The sequence below is a fragment of the Electrophorus electricus genome, chromosome 14, assembly GCF_041902795.1.
Source record: "Electrophorus electricus isolate QZ-2024a chromosome 14, ASM4190279v1, whole genome shotgun sequence".
Classification (NCBI taxonomy): Eukaryota; Metazoa; Chordata; class Actinopteri; order Gymnotiformes; family Gymnotidae; genus Electrophorus; species Electrophorus electricus.
In genome coordinates this window covers 12,226,149-12,249,439 of record NC_137510.1, presented here as the reverse complement: position 1 = coordinate 12,249,439, position 23,291 = coordinate 12,226,149, and the positions used below count along the sequence as shown (strand labels likewise).

Sequence of the window (23,291 nt, the reverse complement as noted above, 5' to 3'; positions counted from 1 at the left end):
TAATACATGAAACCCTGCATACCCGATAAACGTCTATCTGTATGTCAAACAAAGGCAACTCACTACAACTTATGATGTTGTGCCACTGGCACACCTCTGATTTCTTTCCTGCTATTCATTTAGTAGGTTCTCCAATTACCTCCCACTGCACTCTGATATAAACTACATGAACAAAGGAAACTGACCCCCAACAATGCGCCAGTACTGTCACCAAACTGAGATACTACAATGCATCATATGTTGCCAGCAATCATATTTAGAGAGCCCCTTACATTATAAAAGGGAGAGAGGAACAAGGAACCCAAGACGGGTTTTCAATTGTGTCGGCTAAAGGTGAGTTGTTAGGGAAGTCTTAGAGTCTTGGGCTTGGGTGTTTTTTTTTTACAGTTATGTGGGATTAATAATGCTTATTTTTTATATAAATAAATCTATAAGACACCTGATATGTTGGAATCATGTTTTCAGTACACTCAAGTTGACAATTATTTTAAAACTACATCTGTTTTAAAATCAAATTAGTCTTATTTTCTGTTTGTGTGGTTCAATAGCAGTACATCATCAATTTCTGGACAGGTGAAACAGCAGAGGTGAGGCCATTAAAAGTTAAAATTGGGAATGACTTTTATAGCTTTTACATTTGTAGTAAAACAGAACAAAAATGACTTCTATTTTATAAATAGGTGTGAATAGTGTAGCTTTATTTATATAATAATAATGTTTTTTTCACAAGGTGAAAGATGGGTGATGCTCAGATGGCGGAGTTTGGGGCAGCTGCCCCCTATCTGAGGAAGTCTGACAGAGAGCGTCTGGAGGCACAAACCCGCCCCTTTGACATGAAGAAGGAATGCTTTGTTCCTGACCCAGAGGAGGAGTATGTCAAGGCTTCGATAATCAGTCGTGATGGGGACAAAGTCACTTGTGAAACCTCTACAGGAAAGGTAAGCGTATGAAAGGCTTCTATAAATTATTACTGACACTTGATATTGTACTACACATAGTACTAAATATTATACTAAATATCACTGTTATTTTGAATACGTCCCATTGGAGGTTTGGCATTCAGAAGATGTTAAAGGATATCGTAAATTGTTTGAACTGAATTAATTACATGCAATATAAAAAAATCTACCTCTATGTATATGTAGATGAAAAACACATTCAGAAATAAGCTGAACAGTTGTATAATTATTATATTAGATTAGTTCTATATGTGTGGTCCAGATGCTGCTTTAATATAATTCTGTTTATAGTATTAAACATTCTATTTTAATTGCATATTTGTTCATGTTGGATATGATGCAATACAGACTGTGACTGTCAAGGAAGCTGATATTCACCCTCAGAACCCGCCAAAGTTTGATAAAATTGAGGACATGGCGATGTTCACCTTCCTTCATGAGCCTGCTGTGCTGTTTAACCTCAAAGAGCGTTATGCAGCCTGGATGATCTACGTGAGTTAGATGTGTAGTTCTCCACCTATATACTTATTTTCTATGGATGTGAAAATAGTAACTCTAGGTTTCTCTCTATACAGACCTACTCTGGCCTCTTCTGTGTAACTGTCAACCCCTACAAGTGGCTGCCAGTATACAACCAAGAAGTTGTACTTGCCTACAGGGGCAAGAAGAGGAGTGAAGCTCCTCCTCACATCTTCTCCATTTCTGATAACGCCTATCAGTACATGCTTGCAGGTATTCATTAAACTATTCAAGACATAACTAAATGCAATTTGGATCCAGGGTGGGGTGTGGTGGAAACTTTTTAAAAACTGTTTTATTCCCATATTGCACATTCATTGAGATGATGTTCATTTCAAGACATTATTTGTTTTCAGACAGGGAAAACCAATCTATTCTCATCACGTAAGTTTGCAGTTTTTTAAAAAGATAGTTATAGTAATCAATGTCTTTTAAATGGCTCCTGATGTTAAATCAACTTTTACTAATATGCATCTCTATAAATAGTGGAGAATCTGGTGCAGGGAAGACTGTGAACACCAAGAGAGTCATTCAGTACTTTGCCAGCATTGCTGCAGGTGGTTTTAAGAGGGATACATCTGAAAAGAAGGTTGGCAAGATCATTGCTGTTTCACAGACAACATAGTTGCTACAAAGCTTTAATTACCAAACCATGGATAAAAACATTTCACAATATTATAACATACATGCTTTGTTCCCAGGGAACTCTAGAGGATCAGATCATTCAATGTAACCCTGCTTTGGAGGCTTTTGGTAATGCCAAGACCATCAGAAATGACAATTCCTCTCGTTTTGTGAGTGTTACATATGAAGTTAAATTTGCCAATATACTTACATATATATTAATATGTTACCAGATATTGGTATAACATGAAGCAGTGACAAATTCAATGCAAGTGAAAATATTCATCCTTATCTGAAAAGGCCAGTAAGCGGTATATGTAAATATTGTAAACTTGCTGCTGCATGCTTGTGTTTTTATATTTTCTATTTTTTATTTATCATACTCCTATATCATATTTTTCTATTTATCATATCAAATTCTACTATCACATTGTCTGTCACCATTACTTGCTTTACTGTCTGAATCTTTGTTCTCCAATACACTTTCGTTTCTCTCACTGGGATATGGGGGTGTCCAGCTCATATGCTTTCTTCTTGTATATGATCTCTGCACCTTGTTGTCTCTCTCTCTCTCCCTCTCTCTCTCTCTACACACACACACACACACACACACACACACACACACACACACACACACAAAAACAAACACACATACACACACACACACTTGCCACACTCACTGATAAATATACATCTGGATAAGAGCATCTTTTAAATGATGAAAAAATAAATATTTCTCACTTGTTTCTAACAGGGCAAGTTTATCCGAATCCATTTTGGTGCCACTGGCAAGCTTGCCTCTGCAGATATTGAGACTTGTGAGTACATTTCTTTAGTCAACAAAATTGAGAGGATCTCCCAATCCTGAAAGATGTAAATACTTTGGTTTCTTCATTACTCTTGATAATACAGATCTTCTGGAGAAGTCCCGTGTAACTTTCCAGCTCAAGGCTGAGCGAGACTACCATATCTTCTATCAGATACTGTCTCAAAAGAAGCCTGAGCTACTAGGTCAGAAAGAAAAAAATATATAATAATTTCCATAATGAATTTCAAGAGGTATACATAACTAGGAAATTATTCTAATACTCACTTCTCATTCTTACAGAAATGCTGCTTATTACTGCTAACCCTTATGATTACGCCTTCATCTCCCAAGGAGAGACACAAGTGGCATCTATTAATGATGCAGATGAGTTAATGGCTACCGATGTGAGTGAGCTGCCCATTTTCTAACCTTTTTATCTGTACAAAGAGTTTGGAATTTAAACTATAATAACTACATATTACTTTGAAGTAAAAAAAAAAAAAATAGTGTGAGAGCCTAAGACCAAGCATATTGTTTTTAAAAGTACTCTGTATCCAGCAGAATTTTGGAAGTGCAGAGACCTAACAGACTTTGGATTTAAGAAAAAAGTGAATTTTTTTCTCTAGGAAGCCTTTGATGTGCTGGGTTTCACCCAAGAAGAGAAGAACAGCATCTATAAGCTGATTGGTGCCATCATGCACTATGGAAACATGAAGTTCAAGCAGAAGCAGAGAGAGGAGCAGGCTGAGGCTGATGGCACAGAAGGTCAATTTAAACTCAATCATCAATCATTATATTTAATAGCAAATGCAAAAAGACTGAATCACTTTGTATGTCTCACATTTAATGTCTCAGTGATCAGAGACAGTAACCATAGTAATATGCAGTCCTTATAAGTGGAGGTTCTTTGACTCTGAGCAGAACATATGTTTGTGCAAATCATTTTAGCATGAATAGGAAGTAACAACACACATCCCATTTACATTTACATTTATGGCATTTAGACGATATAGTCATCATATCAATATATTAACTACAGATGCTGACAAATCAGCTTATCTGATGGGTCTGAACTCTGCTGACCTCATCAAGGCTCTGTGTCACCCCAGAGTCAAAGTAGGAAATGAGTGGGTCACAAAAGGACAAAATGTCCAGCAGGTGGGGAAAAAAGAATGATAATATCTAAATCAAATACAGGAAAAGGTACAGAAAAAGTACTCAGTGGCTTAATATAAATTATATGTTTTTATTATTATCAGGTGTACTATGCTATTGGTGCTCTATCAAAGGCAGTCTATGAGAAGATGTTTCTTTGGATGGTTGTAAGAATCAACCAATCTTTGGACACCAAGCAGCCTCGGCAGTACTTCATTGGTGTGTTGGATATCGCTGGCTTCGAGATCTTTGATGTAAGTTTTTTTTTGCTATTGTCCAGTACACAACTTCCAGTGTTCTGAGAGTTTCACTTAGGGTACTTCTTGTACTTCTGCTGTATTAATGACACTGAATTTCTGTTCCAGTTTAACACATTTGAGCAGCTGTGCATCAACTTCACTAATGAGAAGTTGCAGCAGTTCTTCAACCACCACATGTTTGTTTTGGAGCAAGAAGAGTACAAGAAGGAGGGTATTGAGTGGGTATTCATTGACTTTGGCATGGACTTACAGGCTTGTATTGATCTAATTGAAAAGGCAAGTTCACATGTGAATTAAGAGACACAGTAGTTGACATTACATCTTTTTGTCAAATACTGTTTCATTAGATAAACTAAGGCTCCTTTATTCCTTTTTATAGCCCATGGGTATTATGTCTATCCTTGAGGAAGAATGCATGTTCCCGAAGGCCACTGATTCTACATTCAAAGCTAAGCTTTATGACAATCACTTGGGAAAATCTGCTAATTTCCAAAAGCCCAGGATTGTAAAGGGTAAACCAGAGGCTCACTTCTCCCTGATTCACTATGCTGGTATTGTTGATTACAATATCAACAACTGGCTTGTGAAGAACAAGGATCCCCTCAATGAAACTGTTGTAGGGCTGTACCAGAAGTCCACCATGAAACTATTATCTAATCTTTTTGTAAATTATGCTGGGGCTGACTCAGGTATGTGGATTCTGCTGCATGAGGAATGGTTAATGCATCATAGAAATACTCTACTATACTGCTTATTATAAGTTCTAATAATAATAAGTTTTTGATATTGCATAACTCAGGTATATTCTCTGTATTGCCACAGATACAGGTGGAAAAGTCAAGGAAAAAAAGAAAAAAGGTTCTTCTTTTCAGACTGTATCTGCTCTTCACAGGGTATGATCTTTATACTCACATATTTATACCTAAAGAACTATAAAATCTATGTTGACTAAAAATTAACATTGTCCATATATACATATAAACAGTAAATACAAATACAGTGATCATATAAACTAAAGTTGCATTTATGCAACTAAACTGGTTGTAGTTTTACAGAAAGGGTTATGTGGTTTCTCTTTTTAAAGTTGTGAAGGTTTTTTAATACAACTAAATCTCATGAGCAATATGCCCTGTATGCACCATTCTTAGGAGAATTTGAATAAGCTGATGACCAACCTGAGATCAACTCATCCCCACTTTGTGCGCTGCATTATCCCCAATGAGACCAAGACTCCTGGGGCCATGGAAAATCCTCTGGTCATGCATCAGCTGCGCTGTAATGGTGTACTGGAGGGCATCAGAATCTGCAGAAAGGGCTTCCCCAACAGGATCCTCTATGGAGACTTCAAACAGAGGTAATGTTTTTTTTTCATATAAACATATTAGTCATTGACTAAATGCTGAAGAAATGACACATCAAATGGACAACTGGAATTTCATATCAGATATCTGAACAAAAACAACATTTCCTGTTTTACACACTGCAAATATCAAAAGAGATTTTTGTCTTGAGATGTGAATGTAACTGCTAATTACTATATGAACAATCATTCATTTTATAGTAGATAGGTAATAGTTACATTTACACCATTTAGCAAACACTCGTGTCAATAGAGACTTAATAATGCTTTAATGGCTCCATGGAAGAAATCCTTAACCAAGTACATTAGGTCAGAGTCTAAGAATACCATTAATCTAGAAAATATTTAAAGTATTACTATTTTATTATAAAGTACTTTGTATTTAACCAGAGCCAATATAATATGCTAAAATGCCTCAGTGCAAGTACAATGTTTTTATTTTAGTCTAACTTGAACTGTGCATTTACAGATATCGTATTTTGAATCCTGCTGCTATTCCTGAAGGACAATTCATCGACAGTAGGAAAGGAGCTGAGAAATTGTTGGGCTCCTTAGACATTGACCATAACCAATATAAGTTTGGACATACTAAGGTGTGGTGAGACAATTCATATAGATTTTCTTGCATACAACAACAACTAAAGGTATTTCTTCTGCAAAAGAATTGCCACAAACACAATTATGTTATATCCTTAAGGTGTTTTTCAAGGCTGGACTACTGGGTTTGCTTGAAGAGATGAGAGATGATCGCCTTGCTCTAATCATCACTCGTATTCAGGCTTGGTCTCGAGGTCTTCTCTCAAGGATTGAGTTCCAGAAGATTGTTGAGCGCAGGTAAGATTCCACATTTCTTTAATCTTGTTTATTACATCACAAACATTTTGATGACTTAAAAATATGCATAGTCAATTGCTACATCACATTACAGGGATGCCTTACTTGTAATTCAGTGGAATGTCCGAGCCTTCATGGGTGTCAAGAACTGGCCCTGGATGAAGTTGTACTTTAAGATTAAACCACTGCTACGGTCTGCTGAGGCTGAGAAAGAGATGGCCAACATGAAGGAGGAATTCCTGAAGCTGAAAGAGGCTTATGCTAAATGTGAAGCACGCAAGAAGGAACTAGAAGAGAAAATGGTTACTCTTCTCCAAGAGAAGAATGACCTGCAGCTCCAAGTGCAGACTGTAAGAGTTTCATGATTTTGAGAAATAAAGTTATAATAAAGAATTATACCACAAGATGCTTATTTTATTTTTTTTATTTGAAAATAGGAGCAAGATAATCTCTGTGATGCTGAGGAACGATGTGAAGGTCTGATCAAGAACAAGATCCAACTTGAAGCAAAATGCAAAGAGCTGACTGAAAGACTGGAGGATGAAGAAGAGATGAATGCTGAACTGACTGCTAAAAAGAGAAAGCTAGAGGATGAATGCTCTGAGCTAAAGAAAGACATTGATGATCTGGAACTTACTCTGGCCAAAGTGGAGAAAGAGAAGCATGCCACTGAGAATAAGGTTTAAGTTTGTTCTGACTAAAAATAAACTAGTGTAATTAATTGTTAACATTTAGCAAATTAATTTCTGTTTGCAGGCAAAAATACTTACAGATTTATTGTGATAATATATAAGAAGTAAATTTCCTTTTGATAGGTTAAAAACTTAACAGAGGAGATGGCAGCCCTGGATGAAATCATTGCTAAACTGACAAAAGAGAAAAAAGCTCTGCAGGAGGCTCACCAGCAAACACTTGATGACCTCCAGAGTGAAGAGGACAAAGTCAACACTCTGACCAAGGCCAAAGCTAAGCTGGAGCAGCAAGTTGATGATGTCAGTGATTGGTTAATCATCTCTGAAATAAATGCATGTAAACTGTTTAAAAAAAACTTCCTCCTCTAACCAACTGCCTTGTAATAATTAAACAATTTTCTTGGCAGCTTGAGGGATCTCTGGAGCAGGAAAAAAAGCTCCGCATGGACCTTGAGAGGGTGAAAAGGAAGCTTGAAGGGGATTTAAAATTAACCCAAGAGAATATCATGGACTTGGAAAATGACAAGCAACAGCTGGAGGAGAGACTGAAAAAGTAGACTTTTCATAAAATAAAATTGGGTGTCAATAGTGAAACAGCAGCAAGAGATCCTAGGGAACATGCAGTAAAAATATTACAATTATGATACTAGAGTAGTGTGGTACTAGAGTGTTTTGTTAAATATTCAGCAATATTTCAACTAAAAATTAGAACAAGAATATGATAAACCAATGCTGAAGTCCAACCAAGCTGGCTCATCAGTCATAACTGAGACTGGTGTGTGAGTTATCCTAATATTCCAATGAGCATGTTTAATTGACAGCCCACAGCCCACTCGGAGCATGCTGTGCCACTAAAGCAGAGTTGAATATAACAAAGTTAGAAGAGAATCTGAATCATACAAACATACATATATGAACCTCCCAATGAGGAGTTTTCATAAATTGCAAGTTTTTCTATCAGGATGAACATTTTAAATACATTATCTCCATGGATGGTATAAATTGCATGTACTTCACTGCAAAACATCTTACCATAACACTTAATGCTGCTACAACTTTGAATAAATACCACATATCACACTCAACAATAGGACCACCCATTTTACATAAGAAGGAAGGAAATTCTGGTGAAATAAATCAGTCATTTACTGAACATTGGAATGGTATTCATAGGAAAAACTCTGTATATACACAATGTGTGTCCAAAACAGTAAGATTGCCCTAGTTAGAAGGAAAACAGATTTAGATTCCCTGAGGTTTTAAAACACTAACTAATGTCTGCTTATCAAACAAACAGGAAGGATTTTGAGATGAGCCAACTCAACAGCAAGATTGAGGATGAGCAAGCAATGGCAGCCCAGCTTCAAAAGAAACTAAAAGAGTTGCAGGTAATTTGTTGTCTCATATGATATTTGAAGTATTTATTTGGCTTGCCACACTTAATTTAGTACCTTAAACTTTAGGCCCGAATTGAGGAGCTTGAGGAAGAACTGGAGGCTGAGAGAGCTGCTCGTGCCAAAGTTGAAAAACAGAGGGCAGATTTGGCCAGAGAACTGGAAGAGATCAGTGAGAGACTGGAGGAGGCTGGTGGTGCCACTTCTGCACAGATAGAAATGAACAAGAAGAGAGAAGCTGAGTTCCAAAAACTGCGCAGAGATCTTGAAGAGGCCACTTTACAGCATGAGTCCACTGCTGCAACTCTGAGGAAGAAACATGCTGACAGTGTGGCTGACCTTGGAGAGCAGATAGACAACCTACAAAGAGTGAAGCAGAAGCTTGAGAAAGAGAAGAGTGAACTGAGACTGGAACTTGATGATGTTGTCTCCAACATGGAGCACATTGTCAAAGCCAAAGTACACACTTTACTGTTTGTTTAGTTTTTCTTTACTTTACTATTTATATTATATATTCCCCCACACAAACTTCACCTCCTTGCATAACTAGCTAACTACAGAGAGCCAGTTCCCCTATCAATCCTAATAATAACAAAGGGACAATGCTAATACCTAGTCCACAAAAATGGTGTTTTTGTAAATCTTATTTTCTTGGCTTATTCGCTTTTATTTTTCATTCATTCCAATATTTATTTATGTGTTTACTATTGCATTGCTGAAGTCTGTTCTCTGTGCCAGGCAAACCTGGAAAAAATGTGCAGAACTCTGGAGGACCAGATGAGTGAGTATAGGACTAAATTTGAAGAGGCACAACGCAGCATCAATGACTTCAGCATGCAAAAAGCTAAATTGCAAACTGAAAATGGTAAGATCTTAGATAAGACATGTGGTGTGTGCCAGGTAGCATATTGAAAACTGTACTATCATGTTAATCAATATATTTTTAATGAAGGTGAACTTGCAAGACAGTTGGAAGAGAAGGATTCCTTGGTATCTCAGCTGACCAGAGGCAAGCAGTCTTATACCCAACAGATTGAGGATCTCAAAAGACAACTTGAAGAAGAAGTGAAGGTATTTCTACAATTTGTGCTTTCAATTAAAAAAAAAATTCTGATTAGGCAGTATTGATTTTTAATCAATCATTTTCTTCCAGGCTAAAAATGCTTTGGCCCATGCAGTGCAGTCTGCTCGCCATGATGCTGACCTGCTAAGAGAGCAGTTTGAGGAGGAGCAGGAGGCCAAGGCTGAGCTTCAGCGCAGTCTGTCCAAGGCGAATTCTGAGGTGGCTCAGTGGAGGACCAAGTATGAAACAGATGCCATCCAGAGGACAGAAGAGTTGGAAGATGCAAAGTAAGAAATAAAACCACTGAATTTTCCAATTTTTAGTAGCATTAAATGAAAATTTGAAGAATTTGGAATTTCATTGTGCAAGAAAAAGTGCAAGTTCCAATTTTCTGAATCTAGGAAGAAACTTGCTCAGCGACTGCAAGATGCAGAGGAAGCTGTAGAAGCTGTCAATGCCAAATGCTCTTCCCTCGAAAAAACCAAGCACAGACTCCAGAATGAGATTGAAGATCTCATGGTTGATGTGGAAAGATCCAATGCTGCTGCTGCTGCTCTGGACAAGAAACAAAGAAACTTTGACAAGGTAACAATGTGCTAGTAACACCTTACTAGTTCTACCTAATTAGTAATAAATGATATTTTATCTAACTTTGTAATCATTTATCACAATAAGTCAACACTTCATACACATGTCTCTCTTTTTTGCTTTTACTTTTGGATAAAGAGACTTGAGGACTTAAAGGGACCAGAAGACTTACTACACTCTTCTCTTTCTTGATCTTCTCTTTTGATGCACAATTTGATTTGAATGCCATATTTATGTTATAGCAGATTGTTTTTAGTCATGAAAACTAGTTTACAATAGTTTATTGTAGATAGCGTGACAATATCATAAAGAATAATAATTTTTAACATTTTTAAAATTAAATCAAATGAAGGTATATGGAATTTTTATCAAGCATATGTAACTACTAGTCATCGCGATGCTTATTCCTACCATTACTAATTTAATATATTTTGGTATAAAATAGATCCTTGCCGAGTGGAAGCAAAAATATGAAGAGTCTCAGAGTGAGCTAGAAAGTTCACAAAAGGAGGCCCGATCTCTAAGTACTGAACTGTTCAAACTAAAGAACTCTTATGAGGAGTCTTTGGACCACCTGGAGACCATGAAAAGGGAGAACAAGAACCTCCAAGGTAGCCATGTTTGGTACAGTTTTCTGGCACATCAAAAAATATTACTTGGTCTACAAATATCACATACTAAACAACAGTACTTTGTTAAACAGAGGAGATTTCTGATCTCACCGAGCAAATTGGTGAGAGTGGGAAAAGCATACATGAACTTGAGAAGATCCGAAAACAGCTAGAACAGGAAAAGGCTGAAATTCAGTCTGCACTTGAAGAGGCTGAGGTCTGTACTATTTTCAGATATAAGCATACTGCTACTGCAAATGCAGAATCCTTTAGATACTAAAGTTTATGAAGCTGAGGTTCTTTTTTTCTGTGTTTTGTAAACATGTAAACACAGTGATGCTCAAAGTATAGATATGAATTTTAAGAAGGGTGTACAGTTTCAGTGGGGGTATAGTGACAGACAGGATAGGGCAGTGATAACTCAGTGGTTAAAGTACTTGACAAGTAATCAGAAGGGTGCTGGTTCAAGCCCCACCATCCACTGGTGGGCCCTTGAGCAAAGGTCCTTAACCTTCAATTGCTCAAGATGTATTCATTTATAATTGTAAGTAGCTATTGATAAAATCATCACATAAATGTAAGATAAAATCATCACATAAATGTAAGATAAGTAAATTATTATTAAATGACTCACTTGATAGGCTTCTCTTGAGCATGAGGAAGGAAAGATCTTGAGAGCTCAGCTCGAGTTCAGTCAAGTGAAGGCTGATATAGAGCGCAAGCTGGCTGAGAAGGATGAGGAAATGGAGCAGGCCAAGAGAAACCAACAAAGAGTGGTGGACACCCTGCAAAGCTCTCTAGAATCTGAGACTCGCAGCAGAAATGAAGCCCTCAGACTGAAGAAGAAGATGGAAGGAGACCTTAATGAGATGGAGATCCAACTCAGCCAGGCTAACAGGCAGGCTGCAGAGGCCCAGAAGCAACTCAAGAGTCTCCATGGACATATGAAGGTATAAATCCATGAAAAAAGTGATATGCTAGAAAATCAGAATCCTGGATTGTTTGTTTCTTCTCAACTATTAATTTTTGTTTTATTGTCCTTTTACTTTGAAGGACACTCAACTACATCTAGATGATGCTCTCCGAGCTAATGATGACCTCAAAGAGAACATTGCCATTGTGGAGAGACGCAACAATTTGCTGCAGGCTGAACTGGATGAGCTGAGGTCCCTGGTAGAGCAGACTGAGAGAGGCCGGAAACTGGCTGAGCAAGAACTGCTGGATGTGACTGAGAGGGTTCAGCTATTGCACTCTCAGGTAGTACATAATTTTTTCCTGTTGTGAACATCAATGCAGACTTAATTACAGACATGGCATAATATATAAAATCTCTTCACTATTTATAGAACACCAGCCTGCTAAACCAGAAGAAGAAGCTAGAGGGAGACACTTCCCAGCTTCAGACTGAGGTCGAGGAGGCTGTTCAAGAGTGTAGGAATGCTGAAGAAAAGGCCAAAAAAGCCATTACTGATGCTGCCATGATGGCAGAGGAGCTGAAGAAGGAGCAGGACACTAGTGCTCACCTGGAACGCATGAAAAAGAACATGGAGCAGACTATAAAGGACCTGCAGCACCGTCTGGATGAAGCTGAGCAAATCGCCATGAAGGGTGGCAAGAAACAGGTCCAGAAACTAGAGGCCAGGGTGAGTTAATTTACTTTCTAAACATTTCAAAAATACTACCAATTTATACCTATGAAAAACGTTATGAAATCCTTTTTAGGTGAGAGAGTTGGAAAATGAGGTGGAGATAGAACAGAAAAAGTCTAGCGAATCTATAAAAGGAATTCGGAAATATGAGAGACGCATCAAGGAGCTCACCTACCAGGTTCTTTTGGTTTTTAATATACTATTTTTCATCTTTAAAAATGTGTGCAAAAATTATTGAAAAGTTGATTCCAAATTTTATTCACAGACAGAAGAAGACCGTAAGAATCTGGCTCGCCTACAAGACCTGGTAGACAAACTGCAGCTGAAAGTCAAATCTTACAAGAGATCTGCAGAGGAAGCTGTATGTGCATCACTAGAACAGTAGAATACTAATATTTTAGGGTTCTTGTCATATTTTCTAAGTGGTATCATATTTCTATATTTTGTGTGTCCGTACTTATTATTTTTGTTCTCAGGAGGAGCAGGCCAATGCCAATCTGGGCAAGTTCCGCAAGCTGCAGCATGAGCTGGATGAGGCAGAGGAGAGGGCTGATATTGCTGAGTCTCAGGTCAACAAACTGAGGGCCAAGAGTCGCGACATTAGCTCCAAGGTGAGTTCCTTAAGTCACAAACAGTTTATGTTTTTCAGTTATATATTTTGCACACTTATTCTGATCAACCCAAATGTAGCTGGTCAGTCAAGACATATTTGGTTGGGTTTTTTGTTTTGTTTTTGCACTGAAGCTAAGATGTGAAAAGGTAATAAGTAAATGAGGCTTATATCTATGAATAAGCATCATGCAAAGTGCATGTTGAACTCACATTTGCGTAAACTAAATACGTAAACTCAAATATCTTTTAGCCCACTTTATCACAAAGAGACTTTAAGACTTCTAGCTTTAATATGGTGTGATGTAGTTTTGTCAAATTTCATTGGCATTTTTACAAGGTAAAAATTGTGTAAGCATAACTTTTCTCTGCACTGTTTTTTTTACTGTATGATAACTGTAATAATGTGTTCTCATATATTTATTTAGGGTTTCCTATTCCATTCCATTTTCTTTGTCATTTTCTCTCACAGAAAGGGCATGATGGAGAGTGAAGTAAACACTTGGCTCTCTCTGGGGTTCAGTCCTTCTCTTTGACTCCATCAACTGTAGCTAAACAAAATAAAAATAATGTGTAAATGAAATTTGTTGCTAAACTATTTCTTTTTTTCATAATGAAGTGCTACTGTATATGCTTTAGATATCATAAACATGGAGTTTAAAATGTGACTGTATGAAAAGTTTGTATTGTATTGTAGATATGTAAATTATAACATACACCAATAGTGTGTAGCACTTTTCATACATTGGCAATTCAAAGTGCTTTGCACAGACATCGAACAATTTACATCATAAAGCTTATTACATCCTGAGATTTGTCACAACAAGAAGGTTTTTGACAAAAAGAGAAAAGGAGAAAATTACATATAAGAATTTATTTGAATAAAATTAAATACAGTTGAGTCAAATGGAGAACAAATTAAATCATGAATTAAATGAGGAACGATACATTAAAACACAGGAATATTTAAAATAGAAATAAACTTAATTTAAATAAATAATATTTAATAAAGAAATACTAGACTACTTAAAATAAATATTATTAATAAAATTATAAAGTGTATACAATCAGAGCTATAGAATAGCAGTGCAACACTGTGCCTGAGATCTAAAACCAGTGTTTTGGTCTTAAATAAATGCTAGATCGAATATAAACTTGCTTAGTTTCGCCTCGAAGATGTCTGGTCTCATGGTACTTTTGAGATTCTGTGATGCCCAAATGTTACATAGAAGCTAAATCCTTCTTTTCTCTGCTTAGCGTTTACCTTAGGCATAATTAATTGATCTCAGTGGCCTTCTAGGATTGCATTATTTGAGCTAGGAAGATAGATATATTTGCCCTCAACCATTCAGTGATTTAAAAATCTTAAATGGTGTCTTAAAATGAGTAATAGTACCTTAAAGTCAAATCTACAACAAACTGGGACCCAATATTAGGATTTAATAATAGTGGTTCGATTCTTTTGGCTATAGTAAGAACTCTGGCAGTTGCCTTTTGAATAAACAGAATTTGACTTTGTCTTTTTAGAAAGCTCTTTATAACCATTATAACAATCAATCTTGCTGGAAAAAAAGACATAACTGTGATCAGGTTCCTTTAGAACACATAGGTCACAAAATCTTTTGATTTGAGGGGTCTAGAGTCAAAATAGGTGGCAAGTCTTTATCTTTCATCTTTATTTCCAAATAAAATAATCTCAGTTTTATCTTTATTCAGCTGCAGGACATTTGGAACATCAAGTTTGTAATGTATTTAAGGCATTGGCTTAGTGAGTCAGTGAGATCTGAGTATGATCTGTGAATAGCTATGGTAAGATATTTCATGGTCTTGTAAGATTTTTCAAACCAGTTTAAGTCTGTTCCTGGGAATCCAACCTCATTCTCCTTCTATCTAAGATTATTTAATGAGTAATGGTGTAAGACATCAAATAATACAAGAACAGATGTTTTTTGAACTTGTATTTAAACAGATGTCAATAATAACCTTTAGAAGATTAATCTGTGTGCTGTGGATGGGCCGGAACACTCACTGAAAGTTGTCAAATTAACTATTTAAAGATAAAATATGTTTTTTGAAGTCCTCTTTCTCAATTATTTTTCTAACAAAAGCTAGACTTTAAATGAGTCCATAATTATTTATCTATTTTAATCTACATTTGGATCCACATTTTCTTTTTCAGGATGCATTTGACAACTGCAGTTTTTATTTCACTTGGAAAGTAGCCTGATATGAGCAAAACATTTACTATAAGTACAATCTCTGTTGCTATAGAGTTAAAACATTTTAAAGAAATTGGTTGACAGGGTGTGAAGACTGCAGGTAAATGCCTCACTATTTCCATTAAAGTTTCTTAATGAATACCACTTAACTGGAAAGTTTTGACCATAATATTTTTACGTAGTGATATTCAGGAGACAGCTGCATTACTGGACACAGAAATACTAAATCCTGTCTGATTTTAGTGTTGAAAAAAGATGCAAACTGATTACATCTTTCGGCTGCTACAGTTCAGTAGCATTTTGTTGGTGGGGAGGCAGGGTTGGTTAACCTGTCAACTAGGCATGTGCTGATATACAGTAATATAGTGTATCATGATATTAAAGACGTCCAGTAATCAGTAATGTTATTGCTGATCTTTCAAAATACCGTCACTGCTTAAAAAAGCTGTTTATTTTGCCAGAGACATAAAGCAGCCCTGGTTTAACAACCTCTCACGCACTGTTGTGAAGCACTGATCACGTGCTGTTGTAAGAGAGTTGTAAACAATGCGAGAGACGCCAGAGCATAGTGGTAAGTGGCGTGACCCCAGAACCTTTTCTACATCAAAAAAGTTTAAATCAGAAGTATGGAAATATTTCAGCTACAGATACATGAAATGTGGGAAGCAGCAAAGTTAGCACAAACAATATGATGGCACAACTCCGTGATAATCACTCGAAGCAATTTAACCTAGCGCACTTAAGGTAAACTTAACATTTGAACGGCGTGACGATGGTTTATCAGTTAAAAGTTTCTAACGTTATGTGTAAAATACAATTCTGGCTAATGAGAGGTCTACATGCCGACCAAAACTGGTTTAATGGTTGAAATATGTAGCTAGTAGATGCGCGTTTATTCTAAGGAATATTCCGACGTGCGTGTTTTTTTTTTGTCTCACCTGCGCTCTCTCTATCATTAGGTTAACGTTATAGTCTATAGCTATCTACGTGTGTGAAAAATCCCCCTGCATTTCAGCAAAAGAGCAATGTGTAGCCTAACATCATGTCATGCTAATCTCCAGTCAGTTCACTATAGAGTAAACATTGGTGAATGGTGAATAGTGAATGACGAACGAGTGAATGTAGATGGAAAGATCACAGTGGATCTTTGCTCCGTGCTTGCTAAGTTCCTCCGTAGTATGCTAGTTAACTAGATAGCTACATAAGTATTTCTGTAAGTAACAGTAGCATGGCAAGAAAATGTTAGCGCAACAGCTAACAGCTGTTGGGGGAGGAACTGCGCTGAAATCAGCTGTGGATTCTGTTATCTTCCTCCAAATCATGAGTTTAGTTTGTGAAGATTCAGAGCTTACTACTAACCGGTAAGACACCATTTTATTATCATACACTATGCTTTTTATTATCATTTTAGCACATTTCTATTATCATATGCTAATATAAAGACAGACTTGCATATTTACAAGTAATATAAGTGAGGAGGTGTTGGGTAGATATAGTATTAAGGACAGGAATAAGGAATTGCATATGGTGGTCAGTTTTTTCAAAAAGGATGGAAATGGCTGTGGTGAACATGTATCTTAAGAAAAGGGAGGAACGAAGGGTGACATAGGTGGACTATATAATTTGCAGGAGACACAGCCAGAGAGATGTGATGAAGGCTAAGAAAAAGGTGTATGGCAAGTTTTATGAGAAATCACACACTAAGAAAGGTGAAAAGACTTGTACCAATTAGGCAAACAGAGAAATAGAGATGGGAAGGATATACAGCAGGGTAGAATAATAAAGGATACATATGGGAAGGTGCTGACAAATGAGGAGAGTGTTCTGAGAAGGTGGAAAGAGTATTTTGAGGAGCTGATAAATTAAGAACATGAGAGAGAAGGTTGGATGACCTAGAGATAGTGAACCAGGGACTGCCTCAGATTAGAAAGAAGGAAGTGAGGCTAGATGAGAATGAAGAGTGGATAGGCAGTTTGGAGCAGATATCATAAAAGTGGAGGCATAAAAATGTTTAGGAGAGACAGCAGTAGAGTTTTTAGCTGGAATGATTAACAAAATCTTGGAATGTGAGAGGATGCCTGAAGAATGGAGAAGAAGCATAATGGTTCTGATTTTTTAAGAATAAGAGTGATGTGCAGAGCTGCATTTACTAAACAGGCATAAAATTGATCAGCCACAGCATGAACATCTGGGAAAGAGTAGTAGAAGCTAGGTTGAGAAAAGAGGTGAGGATTTGTGAGCAGCAATATGGTTTCATGTCAACAGATTGCACCACAGATATGTTTTCTTTGGGAATGATGATGGAGCAGTATAGGGAAGGCCAGAAGGAGTTGCACTGTGTGTTTGTAGGTATAGAGAAGGCTTATGAACCGTTATAGAGAGAGGAGCTGTGGTATTGTATGAGGAAATCATGAGCGGAAAAGTATGTGAGAGTGGTGCAAGGTATATATACGATTAGTGAGATAGTGGTAACATGCAGTAAGAATGAAGTGGGACTGCATTAAGTGTTAGCTCTGCTTCTTTTCTTGTTTGCAATGGTCATGGACTGGCTGACAGATGAGGTTAGGCAGGAGCCTTCACAGACTATGATGTTTGCAGATGACATTGTGATTAGTAATAAGAGTAGGGAGCAGGCTGAGCAGAGCTTGGAGAGATGAAGGAATGCATTGGAGGGAAGGGGAATAAAAGCAGGAGTTAAATGAAGTACAGGTCAGTGAATAAGAGGGATGGTGGAGGGATGGGGCAAAAGGTAAATTTACAAGGAGGTGATGAATGTGGATGAGTTTAAATATTTGGGGTCGAGTGTACAGAGTAATGTAGAATGTCATAAAGAGGTGAAGATGAAAGTGCAGGTAGGGTGGAGTGGATGGTGTAGTGTTTTGTGATAGAAGGCTACCTGTCAGAATTAAAGGGAAAATCAATAAGGTGGTGGAGAGGCCTGTTATGTTGTATGGCTTGAAGGCAGTGGCACTGACTTAAAAGACAGGAGAGGGAGCTTGAGGTGTCAGAGATGAAGATGCTGCAATTTTCATTGGGAGTGATGAGGATGGACAAGATTAGGAACTATCTTATTAGAGAGACAGCGCAGGCAGGATGTTTTGGAGACAAAGTTAGGGAGACGAAATTGAGATAGTTTGGGCATTTGCAGAGGAGGGATGAGAGTTATTTCGGAAGAAGAGTGTTGAGGATGGTGAGGAATATAAAAAAAATACCCAAAAAATGAGGAATATGGATGCAGTTAGGGAGGACATGAAGGTAGTTGTGGTGACAGGATAATGCTTAAGACAGGGCAGATAAAGACAAATGTGCTGTGGCAAATCTGCTGTGGCATCCCCTAACGGGAACAACTGAAAGACGAAGAAGAATTTGCTCATAAACCACTTTGTGTTAAGATGTATGTGAACTGTAGCTAACATTACTGTTCATTGTCTTGTAGCCCATTTAAAAACATAGTTAACTGTATTGTAATTACTAGTACAAATAATTAAAATTTCCACAAAACTATACTCATAAACAATACTGTTTGTGTATGATCACATAGATGTCAATTTGCATTTTTCATACTCAATATCCGAGATTTCAAATAATTAAAATTTCCACAAAACTATACTCATAAACAATACTGTTTGTGTATGATCACATAGATGTCAATTTGCATTTTTCATACTCAATATCCGAGATTTCATGCCTGGCCAGAAAAAGGGAAACACACAGTGTTGCTCAGAAATAAATATATAAACAGTTTGATTGAAGTCCTGTGAAATAATGAGAAGTTAAATATAATGTCCTGCAAACTATGAGTTACATTTAGCTGACACTTTATCCTGACTTATATTTATGACTGAGTACAATAGCCTTGCTCAGGGGCCCAACAGTGGTAACTTGGCAGCGGTGGGGCTTGAACCAGCAACATCCCAGTTACAAGTCAAGTACCTTAGCTGTCATGTCACATGTCATGTTATATTGCAACAGCATACTTTGTCAGACATGCCCATTCAAGTAGCTGAAAAGCCTGAATTTCAGAAAACTAATGACAACTACTGTTCAAAAAGAAGCAATAAAATTTGTTATTCCTCTAATACAGTTTTTTTAGCCACATTGTGATATCGTCAACCATGATAAAAGGCAAGGTAAATATTGTGATGACTCTTTTTATCGGCACATGGATCCTGTCAACAATGGCAAACACAATTGGTTTCTGTAAATGTTACTGTTGATGAAAAATTATTCTCACCTTGTAAGGTAGGGGTGATGTAAGGTTGCAGTGTATCTTTGTAGATTACTTTGAGAATATGAAGTTTGGTTTTACGCAGTCTGTGTTCTACATTTGTGTTCTGAGTTGAATTGCTGAAGTATTTCCCCATGGTGCCTTTTGCTTACATGAAATGGTTTTAACTTTAACTGATGCAGTCATGTTCATGACATTGATCATTTTTTACTTTGTTATACATTAGAATAAAAGTGGATCTAAATAGGTTGGAAATAAGTTTCCTAACATTAAGCTTCTTACTTTGCATAGCAACAGTGTGTTTGCAGTTTATGGTGTTGTTAATCTAATTGTAAATTAGACATTTAAAATATAGTAAATTAGCTGGCTAGCAAATTAGCTAATCTGGTTTCAGAAAATGGTTATCAAAGGATTAGGCAACATTAACTGATGATTTTCCAGTCCAGGTTTGCTAGTATGTTTGCTAGTATGTTTGTTAAACAGTAAAGGAAGCCATTGGATTATATGTATTATTGCACATTTAAATATTTGAATATGTTAGCCCTGTTTGTAGCTATTAGTCCTAGGGATGAAACACTTTCATCTGGAGATGTTACAGAGCACAGTTGTAAAGAACAACGTACTCTATATAAAAGTTACAAAATAATGCTGCACTGTAAAACTTGATGAGTGAAGTCAACTCAAATGGTACAATGACAGTGATTGATTAAAGCATTGATTAAAGCATTGATTAAAATTAATAATTTTGAAAAAAAAAACAGCCACAGTTACAGAAATGTATATTGGTTCTTAATTAGGCCAGAGCTGAGTTTTTATGACACAATCATTTAACCCTCTTAAGAAAAAAACATATAGTAATACTATAGTAATTAAAACAGAACATATAATGAATAAATTTACTAATACGTTTAAGACATCAGATTTTCTAAGTGTTCAGTATTACACATTTTAATCAATTATTTTTAAAAAAGAAACACCTACCTCTGCCAGTAGAAGAGTGCTTCTGTGTGCATTGTGCTTTCTGGGTGAGTGAGATGCACCTTTGTTGGATTGTAATTACCACAGAAAGTCTTAAAACACATTTCTCCAAATTTTGATTTGTGGCTAAATATACAATTCTGCTGTTATGTTGACTCATATCCATTCTGTATTAAACATGCAAAATACATAGAACAAATGAAAATTAAATTACCTGTAACAAAAGGTTTTCAGTATATGATGATACAAAGTTTATTGCATGTTGACAATTGCCTCACCTTGAAAAATAAGCGTGTTCCTCATTTTCTCAACTGCTAAGCACCCATACCTGTACAAAAAACAAATAGATATGAGGGAAAAAAGGACCTGCTGGAGACTCTAAAGTGCACTGTGTGCCGAGTTGTCTTGGTGCAGTTCAAGGTGATGAGCAAGCCAGAAGGACAGTGGTTATTAGAGGAGGAGTCTACTTTGAGCAGCTGCAAATTAGAGGGGGTGGTGAGGGTGGTTCAAACGTTTCCAGAGCATCCAACACTGGTGCAATCTTAAACCAGATCACAGTGCACTTGGGCTAAATTAGGAGTTCACTTGCTGGCTGAGGGACACATGAGGTTTGCAGAGAGAGGTTTCTATATACAGAGTCATCTTTAAGTGATGCCCTGACCCCCCCCACCATACCGCCTAATCAAATGTAAATTATGAGACATACCATGAGCAATACGAGGGCTAAACTACACCTTTGTTTTTTCTGACTTGATGGGGCCAAATAATTTTAACCACATTTTTAATTCCTGTTTAGGTAAACAATATGCTATTAATATAAATCTATCTGAATCTGTATTATTTTCCATCAGCTGTTTCCATCAAAATGTAAACTTAGTCCATAGAATAGAAAGTCCAAAAAAGTGCCAACTCCTATAACTAGGTTCTTTTTTTTATGTCCTTGGAGACCTTTAGATGTGAAGCATCGGCTCTAGTCATATAGAGCCTCACACTAGCTGCTCTTCTCAATCAGGGAGAGGCACTCAGGAGGAATTTCACAGTGTTATCTTTGTACTCAAGGACAATGGCAAGGAAACAGTGGCCATGGTATGTCTTTTGTCAGTCCATGCATATAAACAAGTGCATACATATATATCCCGGAACTCACCTTACAATATAATGTTGTACATACCTATCTTTTGACTTCATTTGAATGAGAAACTACATGCTAAACTGTTTAAAGCAAGTTAATATTATGTGGATAGTAGCAAAAAATTCCTAGGGTGTCCAATATATTATCAGTTGACTCTGCTGGGACTGATTTTTAAAACATTTAACATTGCAGAGTTAATAGTGATTAATAGATTTAATAGTTAATATTCATTAAAAAAGACCAAAAGAATGAGAACATAATTCACACTTATTGCAGTTGAGATGCACTTTGTACAAAGCTTTTTAACCTCTACCCTTCAACTTCCACACTCAGTATGTCCCATTTAGTACCTTTAAGTGTTAATGTACACGACATACTTAAGAATCTTACAGGGCAAAAAAATCTGCACCTCAGCCCTTTAGGTGCATTAGGTGCCATCAGAAGAGAGGTTACATGATAGTTTGATGCAGACCAATTCTAAAGACATGGTTCTTGACACTGATGATTGTTGAAGCATTCTGATTAATTTTAATCCTCAGTCATAAAGTCATTAACGTAACAACAATGAAAACATAATTGTCAGTACTTGACAAAAGAAATAGCCATCCAAATAAGAACTGTAATTTATAACCAACTCTTAAAAAATTGTCACTGACTTAAAACAGTTATGCAAGTAGATATTGTTTTTATGAGCATCTCTAAAGTAGGGTCATATGCTCAGAAAGACAATGCATAAATGGATGTGGTCAAAGAGATCATACAAGCTGTTCTTCTCAATCACAAGAAAAGCACTTGGCAAGAATTTCACAGGGTTATCTTTGTCCTCAAGTGTAACGTGAAGGAAACAATGCCATTTCAACGCCACGAGTCAGAGTATAACATTCACACCAGCTGAGGAATGACCTTGGTTGTGAGATACCACTCAGAGACAGACAGCTGATGCTTCTCTAATAGGGGTAAAAAGTACCCGTGATGGCCTGAAAACAAAGACACCAACTAGTCACTTAATCTAAATAAGCAATATATAAGGTTTCTCAAAGAAGTGTGGTATATATAATATACTATAAACATATATATGCTCTATAAAACATTTCTAGTCCCAAAATGACGTTTATCTCTAACACGTTTGTTTTGAACTATGGCCACACCATACATTTTCACATAATTGTAATCTGAAAATTATTCATATGGCTGCTTTTTCTCCTAGTTTTCTTAAAGATGTATACTTGGGACTGTACTAAATAACTGGATCTCATATCCAAGGTCTCACAAGGTCTCACAAGGTCTCACAAACATGTACCACTGCACAAATCTGATCAAATCTGGATCTGAAATGTTTTTGTCTCAGATGCTGAAGGTGAGCAGAATTACATGAGTCAAACTTTTTCATTAGTTGCTGCATCATGAAAGACTGCATTGGTTTTTATCTAATAAAACTGTATCTCTATTGAAACGTGTTTATCAAAATGTAATATAAAAAGAAACTATTAACAATAGCCAAAAACACATGTAAATCGCTTTGTGCATGCCCTACCTCATCCCTGCATTTATTCCTGCTATGTATTATGCAGCTGGCATGGCTACGGTTCTCCATTACCTCCCACTGGAC

General features: G+C 36.7%; 1 protein-coding gene across 1 annotated transcript; it reads left to right on the top strand.

Moving 5' to 3' along the window:
* The first annotated feature begins 272 nt into the window (after nucleotides 1–272).
* LOC113568155 (myosin-7) lies at nucleotides 273–13,708 on the top strand. Its single transcript, XM_026996330.3, has 39 exons — nucleotides 273–333; nucleotides 549–587; nucleotides 731–938; nucleotides 1,308–1,451; nucleotides 1,535–1,691; nucleotides 1,835–1,862; nucleotides 1,965–2,067; nucleotides 2,180–2,272; nucleotides 2,857–2,920; nucleotides 3,015–3,113; nucleotides 3,211–3,314; nucleotides 3,537–3,675; nucleotides 3,950–4,068; nucleotides 4,170–4,319; nucleotides 4,431–4,601; nucleotides 4,705–5,014; nucleotides 5,148–5,218; nucleotides 5,474–5,679; nucleotides 6,155–6,278; nucleotides 6,383–6,519; nucleotides 6,614–6,869; nucleotides 6,957–7,199; nucleotides 7,335–7,511; nucleotides 7,619–7,764; nucleotides 8,509–8,599; nucleotides 8,675–9,064; nucleotides 9,344–9,470; nucleotides 9,558–9,676; nucleotides 9,759–9,955; nucleotides 10,070–10,253; nucleotides 10,702–10,867; nucleotides 10,960–11,084; nucleotides 11,509–11,817; nucleotides 11,921–12,124; nucleotides 12,214–12,510; nucleotides 12,590–12,694; nucleotides 12,782–12,877; nucleotides 12,993–13,127; nucleotides 13,598–13,708. The coding sequence occupies exons 3-39, from the start codon at nucleotides 738–740 to the stop codon at nucleotides 13,616–13,618; spliced, it is 5,808 nt and encodes a 1,935-aa protein (XP_026852131.2). The 5' UTR covers nucleotides 273–333; nucleotides 549–587; nucleotides 731–737; the 3' UTR covers nucleotides 13,619–13,708.
* Nucleotides 13,709–23,291: the final 9,583 nt, after the last annotated feature.

Excerpts from the sequence above, each read along its gene's own strand:
- LOC113568155 (XM_026996330.3), top strand. The coding sequence starts at position 738 with ATGGGTGATGCTCAGATGGCGGAGTTTGGGGCAGCTGCCCCCTATCTG. Across the intron at positions 4,320-4,430 it reads CTGGCTTCGAGATCTTTGAT|TTTAACACATTTGAGCAGCT; the intron begins GTAAGTTTTTTT and ends TTTCTGTTCCAG. Across the intron at positions 10,254-10,701 it reads AACAAAGAAACTTTGACAAG|ATCCTTGCCGAGTGGAAGCA; the intron begins GTAACAATGTGC and ends GGTATAAAATAG.